This window comes from Idiotropiscis lumnitzeri, chromosome 14 (genome assembly GCF_059441095.1).
Source record: "Idiotropiscis lumnitzeri isolate Australia: NSW breed Sydney's pygmy pipehorse chromosome 14, RoL_Ilum_1.0, whole genome shotgun sequence".
NCBI lineage: Eukaryota > Metazoa > Chordata > Actinopteri > Syngnathiformes > Syngnathidae > Idiotropiscis > Idiotropiscis lumnitzeri.
This window is the reverse complement of record NC_142404.1, coordinates 5,653,043-5,664,731: the sequence shown is the minus strand read 5'-3', so window position 1 is coordinate 5,664,731 and position 11,689 is coordinate 5,653,043. Positions and strand designations below refer to the sequence as shown.

Genomic DNA, 11,689 nt, shown 5'->3' with positions numbered 1-11,689 from the left:
ACTCGGTTGCCATTTTATTAGGTACATAAAGTCATGTCACGGAAGCTGTCATAAGTGTTGCATTGAAATAGACAAACACGTTTATTATTTTTTATTTTAGAAACAGTAAAAATTAAAATTATTTTACGTCTCGAAACACTTTCATATTTACCTACTACTTACTTACTTACATACTTACTTAGCAGCTCAAGATTTTTTTTACTTTAAGGGAGAATTGACCCCATAAGGTGACTAAACGAGTGAAACCGGTTCCCTTGACAATGACAATATGGTATGGAATCTTATTTCATCACAAGCCATACAGTCAGAGTGTCGTTTTCTCTTTTCTTTTTTCATTTTCTTTTTTCCCCAAAAAAGATATTGTCATTTGACTCTTTTTTTTTGCTTTTTGTAAAGGAGCTCCTGGAGATGTTTTTCATTTGTTTCATATATTGCCAATTTTCTATAAAATTTTGGAAAGATAAACAGCATTTATGGAACTAGGTCTCTCCCTTTGTTTTGAAAATATATTATTAGCTTTAACGACAACAGTATTAATCTGTGAGCAAACTATTTTACTGTATAAAGGTTATAATACTGTTGGATAAATTCCATATACATTACATATACATTAATCAGAAAACTTCATTTTTAATATGTTTGAAAATGAAGTTAAGCAATTCTTGCATATATTTGGAAATGCACCTCTACAATTCGAACATATACACAAATTCGTGACAGACAAAACTTTGTTTTGTTTGCTTTTCATAATATAGTTTTATAACACATTTCTTTGCTTCTGTTTGTCACTCGTTATGCGTTTGCTTCTTCGTCGTAACACGTTTCTCTTTAAATGTAGGCGGAGTTTTGAAACAATTGCCGGTAGGCGGGACTTCCTTGACAAGCCGGAAAACGGCTTTCCTGTGACTGGCTGCTGGATCCAACCTTCAAAAGAAGCCGGTTCTTCTTTTCTAGATTTCGTGAAATATATATATTTAGGGATTTATATATGGCGACCAAAGGGATGAACCTGCACACTGTGTGCTGTTTGATTCTCTGGGTTATCACGACAGTGTTTGCTGGGTAAGTAAGCGGTGTTGCGCTGAAACGGTCGCTCAAGCAGCATCGCCAGCTGGTACACATGTTCCACTGTGATTGGTTCAATCGGTGGAGTGCACAAGGGGCTAAACTACTCTTATTTTTACATTGCATCCCTTGTTGATATAATTGTGTCATTAAATTGAGCAAACTAGTTCTGTAAATGAGAAACTGTCTGTCAGACCAACCTCTTTACTCGCACCTTTATACCAACAGGAAGGTTACTGTGATGTAATATGCACGTTCGTGGTTGTTTTGAAGCTTGCGTCTTTCTCCCGTAGGCGAGATTTTTATAAGATCCTTGGGGTGGGCAAGAGTGCATCAATCAGGGACATCAAGAAAGCCTACAGGAAGCTAGCTCTCCAGTTACACCCCGACAGGAACCAAGACGACCCCAATGCTCAGGATAAATTCGCCGACTTGGGCGCTGCCTACGAGGTATGACAAATGTGTAATTTTCCCAATAAGAATCAGAAGTGTTAATTAACACAAAGCGTCTAGATTTTCCCGTGAAATGTCTCCCGGAAAAGCTCAGGCGCATGGCTTTTATACGCTTTCCTAGTCGGTTGCCGTTGGAAACATTAGGCTTGCCGTGATTGGTCTACTCTACCGTGTGGCTGCATCTGATTGGCTGACACGATATCTTTAAAAAATATATATATATATTTGCTGCGATAATAGCTGCAGGTGCTTCCTTCTAGTATTCGATTCTCACTTCTATTGGCTTAACGTTTAAAAAAAAAAAAAAAATAATAAAAAAACAAACATGTTTTTTTAAAAAAAAATATTTGTTACTAACATAGTACCGCTGCGTTATTTATTAATGACATCAATGCATGAGCTGCATCACAAGTTCCACCTTCGCAAAGGATAATGCTCACTTTTGATGGACACTGTCTGAGGTGGATTAATTTAACAATGTCTTTATTTTAGTGGTTTGCAGCTTGGTTATGATGTTATTTGTTTTTCATCTATAGGTTCTGTCAGATGAAGAGAAAAGGAAACAGTATGATCAATATGGAGAAGATGGACTTAAAGAAGGCCACCACAATTCACACAATGATATCTTCTCCAGGTTGGTCCTGCTGACATAAATGGAAGAACATAGGTATTAGAAGTATTGATCACAGTGGAAACCACGGTGATCTCAACATCTTTAAATGTGACAATGTCACAATGATCAACATACACTGAAAAAATAGACAAAATAGACCTGGTAACAATTCACACATTTTAAGAATTATATTGTAACTTGCCAGCATCAAGTCTGTCTGTCATGACATTTAACACTAGGCCACGAGAGCAGTCATTTTGATGTTTTTCAACCTTGGATGTGTTATTACTCTGCATATAATAGAGGCAACACGCTTCTCCTTTGCTTTGTCCCAAAAGCCGCTCTATTTTACAAAAGGTCACCTGCACGCAGTGCGAGAGCCTCTCTGGTCAATTGCCACTCCACCACCCGGTTCTCATTCATTTATGTGACTTAATTTACATTTAAATATGCTCACAACTGAATTTTAAATAAACAAAATACTTTTATTCGATCCTCGAGAAGCAAGTAATAATAATTAAAACTCTGTAGCAGATTATGGAGAAGAAATTCACTCTTAATCATTGCTAAATCTGTCAGAGACATCTGCTGACTTTGATTGTAAAGTGTGCACAGTGCTCAAATTAGGCAGCCGGTACCTGTGTACCATGCTTAAAGTCGAACATGATCCATTCTACAGCGTTGGATGACACGAGACAATGTTACAAAACGATTCTCCCATCGGAATTAATAATAATGGGCGGGGGCGGACATTCGAGTCTCAAACCTGCATTGCCAGAACTTTTTATTGTCCCACTTGTCCTCTTTATCTTGTAACATTCTTGTCATGATGTAATTTAAAAGAAAAAAAACAAAACAAATGGCCCATGTGCCTCACCTTAGAAAGGTATATTACTCCTTAAAACCTCATCTTAACACAATTGTTAAAAACAAAAAAGAAGAGCCCTTGTCACCTTTGAGGCATATTTTTCCTGAAAATTGTGAATTTTCATTTTCACTAACAGGAGATGTGACAGGGTTGGCTAACAAAAATTCTGTTTCGCTGTGTAGTTTCTTTGGCGACTTCGGTTTCATGTTTGGAGGCAATCGACAGCAGCAGGACCGAAATATCCCCAGAGGAAATGACATCATACTCGACTTGGAAGTCACACTTGAAGAGGTCTACTCTGGAAACTTTGTAGAGGTAAGTAGAAGGTCCTACATTGAGTTTGGCATGTTCTCATTTTGCTTGTGTAGATTTTCTATGGGTACTCTGTCTGCTTGAAAAACATGCATATTAGGTGAGACCAAAAAGTCCAACATTTGCCTTGCAAGGATGAATTCGAAATCTGATTTGTTGGAGATAGTCCCAATACTAATAGAGTTTTAAGTTACATCGTCCAGCATTACTGATTACACTGACATGGAATCACACACAGGATGAAAACTGATTGGACAAAAAATATGTTAAAGCCCATATTATCGTTATTATTATGATTATTATTATGATTGTATTATTATTATTATTATTATTATTATTAGAATGATAGGCAACCTCACAGTGGTCACAGAAATAATTTGAATCTGACACTAGTCTTACAAAATAAAATAAATGTTCATTCATTTTAATAAAAATTACCCAATGAAAATGAGACATTGCTTTTGAATTGTGATCAAACAGAATACAAAAATATTCAAAATAATTTGACCATAGAATCATGTTTCCACATTGCTTACCTCTTGAACAAGGCAATGGGTTTGGTGCCTTGCAATATAACAGTCGTCACATAACCAAAAAATATAATAAACTTCCACTTCTTATTAAAAATGTGTTCACGTTTGCGACTAGGTTGTGCGTAATAAGCCCATAGCCAAAGAGGCACCCGGGAAAAGGAAGTGCAACTGTCGACCTGAGATGAGGACCACGCAGCTCGGCCCGGGCCGCTTCCAGATGACACAAGAGATGGTGTGTGATGAATGTCCCAACGTCAAGTGAGTCTCTTCTTTTTCAATATTTATTTATCGCGGTGTTTCAGTCAACCGAGCCTTTTTGTGCCATTTGCTTGATTGCGCCAGGCTGGTAAACGAGGAGAGGACACTGGAAGTAGAAATTGAACAAGGGGTGAGAGATGAGATGGAGTATCCCTTCATTGGGGAAGGTAAGCTTTCGGACCACTAGTATCGTGCCGTTGTCACTTTATGATGCAGTGGCATTACTGCTCCAATTAAAAGCATGTCTCGCCAAATGTTGTGATTCGTTTTTTGGCGTGAGAAAAATCTACAAAATTATGCCGCCTGTGTGTTTTGGATAAAAAGAAAAAAAAAACGAGTAAAGCGTTTTGCTGTCTGTTTTAGATAGATTGGTAGCTACTTTATTCAACCAGTGAGGAACATATAATGATTTCTTAATTCATTTTAAAATATGTATTTTACTCAGGGGAGCCTCACATCGACGGAGAACCTGGAGATCTGCGTTTCCGCATCAAAGTGTTAAAGTACGAGTCACTGTTATAACTTAAAGTTCACATTTCAGTCACAGGATCCACAAGAACGTGACATTAAGGAGACTTTGACTTTTGTAGACATGGCATATTCGAACGCAGGGGAGATGACCTGTACACCAATGTCAGCATCTCCCTGGTGGAGGCGCTGGTCGGCTTTGAGATGGACATTGTTCATTTGGACGGACACAAGGTACCGTCTTCTGGCGCGCTCACCATCTCTTTAAGGTGCTGACGAAGCGCTGCACGTGTGTTCTTCCGGTCCGTTAGGTGCACATCGTGCGGGACAAGGTAACCAAGCCTGGCGCCAGGATGTGGAAGAAAGGCGAGGGCCTGCCCAATTTCGACAACATCAACAGCCGCGGGTCCCTCATCATCACCTTTGACGTGGAATTCCCTCAGACACAGTTGGATGAAAAGCAGAAAAAGAGTAAGTCAGGATGTGTGGGGTTTACATTTGGTTAAAATCAAAAATTACTTTGAGAGCAAAAATTGATTTATTTCTTAGGCCACTTGTCATAAAGCACATCTAGCATCACAGAGTCCTTGAATGCAGATTCTTTCCATTCCAGTCAGTGCTTTTCACCCCCCCCAAAAAAAAAGCTAGCTTACAGAATTTCTCTTAGAAGTCAAAAATCATGCATCATGTTCAACCACAAAGGCTATTTCAGTCAGGATTTCAAGTTAAATGACTAATTTGACATCGATCAAGAGACTGTTTTGTATTTGTTCGAAGACTCAATGAGAAAATTCATGTGCTGTTCATTCAGGGCCACCGTGGTATAAATCTTAGCTGCTGCTCTGATAGATTCGTTAAGCACCGGATGTTTCTAATGTTCCAATGACCACTAAAAACGACTTTGATCCATCTGCAGATATTCGTAAACTCTTGAAGCAAGACTCCATACAGAAGGTGTACAATGGACTACAAGGCTACTAGCATGTGTTAGGTCATGCTGCTTGGACTGACATGTACATGACCAACAACATGCAAACAGCAGCAGCAGGACGAGCGTGACCTGCACAACTTTTTCTGGCTACAGTCTATTGATGTTTTTCTTTTCCCAACTCAGGATGTCTTGAATTTATGTTTTTACATTTCAACATTCTTTTTCGTGCCCCTGTTTTTTTTTTTTATTTTTTTTTTTTTTAAATTATTCCTACTACAGATTACAGGCTGTATGAAAGAAGTGAGCCCGGTTTGATTTTGTAATAAATCAAACAAGTCCAGAGATATTTTGCTCTTAAACCATTATATAAATTGGCAGCATATTTGCAGCTAGCAGAGGTTTTAAGGGACAGTGGTTTTCTCTTAAGGCCTCAAAGATGCTGTTCTCTTCTTTTAGTTGGGCATTTGTTCCATTCACACATTGTTCACTGCGGAAGAACCAGCACTCTGACATGTGAATACCATAGAAACTATACAGTGGAAAGCTGTAAAAAAAAAAAAAATATTTGGTGAAGTGTTTTACACTTCCTATGATGACTCTTTTTACTTAAGCGATAAAATTCCTTGACTGGAGAACTTTTTCCAATGCTACACATTTGTCATCATGGTTTAAAATATTAAAGTTTATTTTTTTGTGTGAGTGTTTTAAATAAGTGCAACACTGCCTCCAACTGTGAATAAACTAGTCCTCTGTTTTCATTTAGGTTTCAAAACTGAGTGGGATGCACTCATTCTTTGGGAGTATGAATACAAATTTATACCGGTTGTGAGGATGCCATAACCTGAATTCTCCAGTAGATAGCGACAGAGTTCCACATATGAGCGAATAGACAAATGAGTTTTCAGGAAACTCTTCTACATGGAATGTTCTTGCGTAACCAGTAATGTCATTGCGTGATACATATAGGTATAATTAAATACCACATAAACCTGTAGCAGTAGACACGGCTGGTTAAAGGATTAAGCATAAACACGACATTCTAATTTGTTGTACAGTAGTCATATGTGGTTGATTTTCTGCAATTAATATTTTTGGCTGTTTTGGAACAACTGTTGTAGCTGCCAAACGCTCATAAAAAGTCAGTACCAACTAACAAAAATACTCCGCTTTGCAAGTCTTCACCAACACTAAATTACAGTTACGTGGTAGCTCGGTAGACCAAAGTGCTCATTAAAAATGGGTTTTATTCCTAAAAAAAAAATTTACTTCTGTAAGCCACTGTAACTACTGCATAGTTTGAACAATAACACTGTGCTTGAAAATGGGCAAAAAAAAACATACGGTAGAGACAAACAATTCATACATTTTCAGCGATGAATTATTTAGAGCATGTGCATCAAATTCGAGGCTTGTGGGACACTTTTGATGATCTTAAAATACTTAATTGCTCTTAAGTCAAAAGCAGGGATGGTCGGGTAACTGGCAGACCGCATGTTGAGTGGGCCCTTGATTTATTCCCCATCCAAGGGGCCCGGCACAAAAAAAAAAGGTTAATACCGTTTATTCTTGTTTTCAAACCAAATAAGTCTTGAACAAAACGCTGATAAACATTAAGTACATGTTTTCCATGAAAAAAAAAAGCTGCGGAAAAAGAACTGAACTGAAATCTGAATATGCAGAGGGCAACTGTGGTTTTAAGTTGCAATATCACCAATCACCACTAGATGACGGACATGTCTAAGGCTTATGCTTGGTTGTTTGTTTTTTGTTGTTGTTTTTTTGACAGATTTTGAATGATATGCAGGATACAGTACTTCAATAGTATCTACATTGTCAGTTGATTTTTGTCAAAACAGTTAAAAACTAGTTATAGAACTTAACATAGCTTTCTTGTTTAGCAATTTTATGCCACCCATCAATTGTACATTTTATACAAGGGAGCCCTTTGAAATTGAAAAGAAAATTACACAATGTGGTTATTTTTTTGCCCGCGACCATCACGAGGATTAGCGGCTCAGATAATGGATGGATAGAGGATTATTTTGTCGTTTGCTTCAAACATTTTCTTGATGAATATAGTAGTTCCCATTCATAGGCCTACGTTGAAAATGTATCCCAAATTAAAGGAGCACTTTTTTTTCCATTTTGCATGCGTATTATGCATGCATTTTGTCCATGTATAAAATAGCATTCATACAATCGTATGTGGTCCAATGAATTCCGCCAGTGGCACTGATGAAAAATTGTGCCCCCCTCCAGCATTTAAGTTGGCCACCCCTGGTCTAAGCATGCATTGCCGTCTACATTTTGTACATTGCATGCCAATTATGTGACGTTGAAGTGACGACATCCCTGCCATAGATTGCTGTGTATGTCATGAATGATGCGATTTGGTGTGGAATTGTTAATTGAGAAATGCTAATGATCACCAATTGTCCAGGATTTGGAAAATCGATGTAGATTGAAGGCAGTTCAGTTACGTCGTTTCACTCGTCTCGTTTATTGACGGATTGTGCATTTCTTAACCTGTCAAATTTATAAAGGATTTATGACATAATAACAGAGCATAAAGCAAACTTTATTTACACATCAATGCAAATGCATAACGTAATAATTGCCATTTAAATAATTATAGCGTTAGAGTTATTTAAACTTAAAGACTCGCTGTATTTTTTTTTTTGCATTACATTTAGTTACATTTATACTCTAGTCGCATCTGGCCCTCTGAGGGCAACCATGATGCAGATGCGTCCCTCAATGAAAATGAATTTGACACCCCTGATTTAGAGCCTTCAATGAAACTGCATGCATGTGTTTGGAATGCGAGAGGAATTCTGAGTACTCGGAGAAAACCACACAGGCATAAAAAGAACACACAGACTCCACACAGGAAGACCACAGCCATTTGTCTTTTTTTGGGGGGTGTGGTGGTGGTGGTGGTGGGGGGGGGCTATTGTAATATAAAATATGAATTTGGATTTTTGAAATTCAACAATAGGGATTCAGCCAAAATGTTCTGGAACACTTATAGGCTCTTATTTTCATGACTGTAAAACCGGTGCAGTGTGAGACTTACCTCTATGCGGAGGCTCGTTAGAGACGATGCTGGTAATTCACAGACAAGTGCTGGCTGGTGAATCTGCACGAGGGAGGGCTGTGCCACTGTGGGAGTGGTCACAGCTGATTTCAATGATAGTGAATCAAAGTGGCTCTTTTCGTTCCATTTAAATGTAACGTGCTAGTCGTGAACTACTGCTTGTACCCGCCTCTTTCCCAAAGCTATACAATGATCCAGAGACTTTGATGGCCAAAGAATTCAATGTGTCTGATTTGCACTACGCTTGTTCACAGAACTCAGAATCATGCAAGCGTGTTCCCCAATCAAATTCACCAAATCGGACCAGCTGCGCCAGCATTTAAATGTGGTCTGGGTAGGCCAATCTTTCTGCCACTAGATTGTCTCTCCGCTATGCTCCTCTCAAAAACACTAGCCTAGCTATACCTGAAAGTCCTGCATGGCGGTGCGTCGGAGACTAGTCTGACAAATTGTCCGAAATGCACTGCGAGCCTTGCGCTGATATTAAAGTCAGGATACACCAACATTTGTGCCATGGTCCATGTTTCTGTTGAACAGTTTTATTATTTCATTTTGTCCAAAATTTTGGACTAAAATTGCAATAATTCTTCTGCGAAACGTTTTTTTTTTTTTAATCAAATCCCTTAACATCAATTGACGAAATACGTCATCCATTCATCTATTATCCACTTCTACTCACAAGGGACATTGGTGTGCCTGCAAATCGCAGGGCACACAAAGACAAGCAACCACTCACATTCACAATCACACCGTGGGACAATTTATTGTTTAATTAACCTACCAAGCATGTTTTAGGAATGTGAGAGGGAACCCGATTACACGGATAAAACCCACGCACGCACGGGGAAACATGCAAACTCCACACACGAAGTTCGGAGCCCTGCGGTGAACTCCGCACCTCTGAGTGTCATGATCTGTATTAGTTGTTTTTGGTTTAGTATTTAGTTTCATGTTTTTCCCTTATGTTTGGTGTGTCTGGTCATGTTCATTCACTGTGTTCACCTGTGCTCGTGTTTGTCGGTGCATTGCCCTTGTCAGGCAGATGCTCATGTCAGTGTCCACGTCCGCTTTTCTTCTTGCCTGTCTCGCGCAGTTTAGTTAAGCTTTGTCAAGTCGTGTTTTGTTGGTCACTGATGTTTTGCAACTTTTGATATTTTAGTTTTTTCCAACTTCCTTGTTTGCCTTTGGTTTTCATCAATTAAATACCCTTTAAGTTTCCCCTGTCTCGCTTCCCTGCTTCCTTTGCGTCTTCCTCTTCCTTAATTTCCACGCAACCTGACAGAATGCACCGACAAGAACTGAAAAAAAAACAGGGAACTAAATACAAAAAAAATGACGAGATAACGAGGAGCACCCGGACAAGACACAACGGGTTGGAAGAGCTGATTGATTAACACTGGGGCTTGGGTAGACGATCACAGGTGGACACAATGAACATGACGAGACACACCAATCACAAGGAAAAAACATGAAACTAAATACTAAACCAAAAACAACAAATACAGATCATGACACTGAGCTGTGAGGCGGACATGCTAACCAGTCATCCACCGTGCCGCCCTGACCAAATACTTGTAGACTTAAATATTTTCTGACCACAACTTTCTTTGATTTGTTTTCAAACAAGTTGGGAAGTATATTATACTGTAATAGTAATCAAATGAAGTAGCATTTTTTAAATATATATATTACAATATGACAGACATTTCTATTGCAGCCCTCTGGGAGGAATCAAAACCGTCATAAGAAGGTTACCGGTGATAGCAAATTACATTTCAAGAATATGTATTCAAAATGTATTTTAATGAGCAGAAAATTACGTTCTACTGGGTCAGTACTTGTGTCTTATAAAACAGTAGTTACTTTCTTTTTGCACTTGTATGGCAGAAATGTTAAATGTTGCTTAAACATTGTCCCTTTTGTTAATAAAAGCCTATAATAACCGACATTTGTCAGAGCCAGCAGTTGTACAATCATGTGTGAGACACCTTGTGTGATGTGTCACAGAGATTGTTTTTTATCTGTAGCCCACCCTGCACACACACACGCACGTGCATCCCCACGCCCGCACACACGCGCGCACACACACGAGCTGTGAGGGTCTGTCTACATGGGCGGGCCACACCAATCCTGTTGTGATAATTTATAGCCTTCCAACTGATGTGCACATCTGCATGCAACACAATGCTAATGAATGACTATCCGTTTTGACTTCTACATGTATGGGTGTGTGTGTCTGAGTGTGTGTGGCCAGCTATTTGTGTGTCTGTTTGTACGTATATGAGTAATGAACTCCCACGGAGATAACAGGGCTGCGGTGCAGGGAGTTGTCTCTTCAAACATCTCATAGTCAGATTCAGACACTAGATTTTTTTTGTCATCCTTCCTCCTCACTGTACTTTGTTCTGATGTGTTAGTAGATTTTTGGTATGGTCAACTAAAAAACAAGACAAAAAATGCTCAAACTTTGCTTTTTTCTTTGCAAGCCACAGCAAGACCAATGGTTTATTTTCATTTTTTCAGTAAACATGTATTTAAACCACAACGACAGGCTGCATTTATTATTCTATGCTCATTCATGAATGAAATTGTTCCCCATTCTTTTTACAATCTATGTTCGTGTTTATAGAAACAGATAGTAGTCTGCAATATGACAAGATTGCAGGAAACCAATAAATTATTGTCAATACTCTGCTAATCTGTTTCAATAATGAAGACGGATGTATCATCAAATTCCAGATGAATGAATTTTAATGAAAGTCCAACTATTGTGTTCCTTTGGATTATTATTCATTATTCAAAAGTCAGGATAAAATATGGGCAAGTTTTCCAAAAAGTTGTTGAAAATACTTAATTATCAATCATAATAATAAATGTTTTCAGAAACAAAGGAACAGCCAAGAGTTTTTCCATAGTAGACATTATTTTTACTCAACAAGTACAACTTCAGAAACTAAAATAATAAAATGCAAACATGATATTATAATTAATGTCTGCTGAGTGCCCTGAAAGGGAAGCAGGCGAAGCACTCTGACGCATGTTTGCGTTTTCCGTAGCGCTTGCGAATGACCTGCGGTGCCATCCACCCGAA

The 11,689-nt window shown here is 38.5% G+C and overlaps 1 protein-coding gene across 1 annotated transcript; it reads left to right on the top strand.

The window, feature by feature from the left end:
* The first annotated feature begins 871 nt into the window (after positions 1-871).
* dnajb11 (DnaJ heat shock protein family (Hsp40) member B11) lies at positions 872-6,273 on the top strand. The gene is made up of 10 exons (XM_088315107.1): positions 872-1,062; positions 1,359-1,515; positions 2,055-2,152; positions 3,182-3,314; positions 3,960-4,102; positions 4,187-4,269; positions 4,548-4,605; positions 4,693-4,804; positions 4,882-5,041; positions 5,487-6,273. Exons 1-10 carry the CDS (start codon positions 989-991, stop codon positions 5,549-5,551), a joined length of 1,083 nt encoding a protein of 360 aa, XP_088171233.1. The 5' UTR covers positions 872-988; the 3' UTR covers positions 5,552-6,273.
* The last annotated feature ends 5,416 nt before the right edge of the window (positions 6,274-11,689 follow it).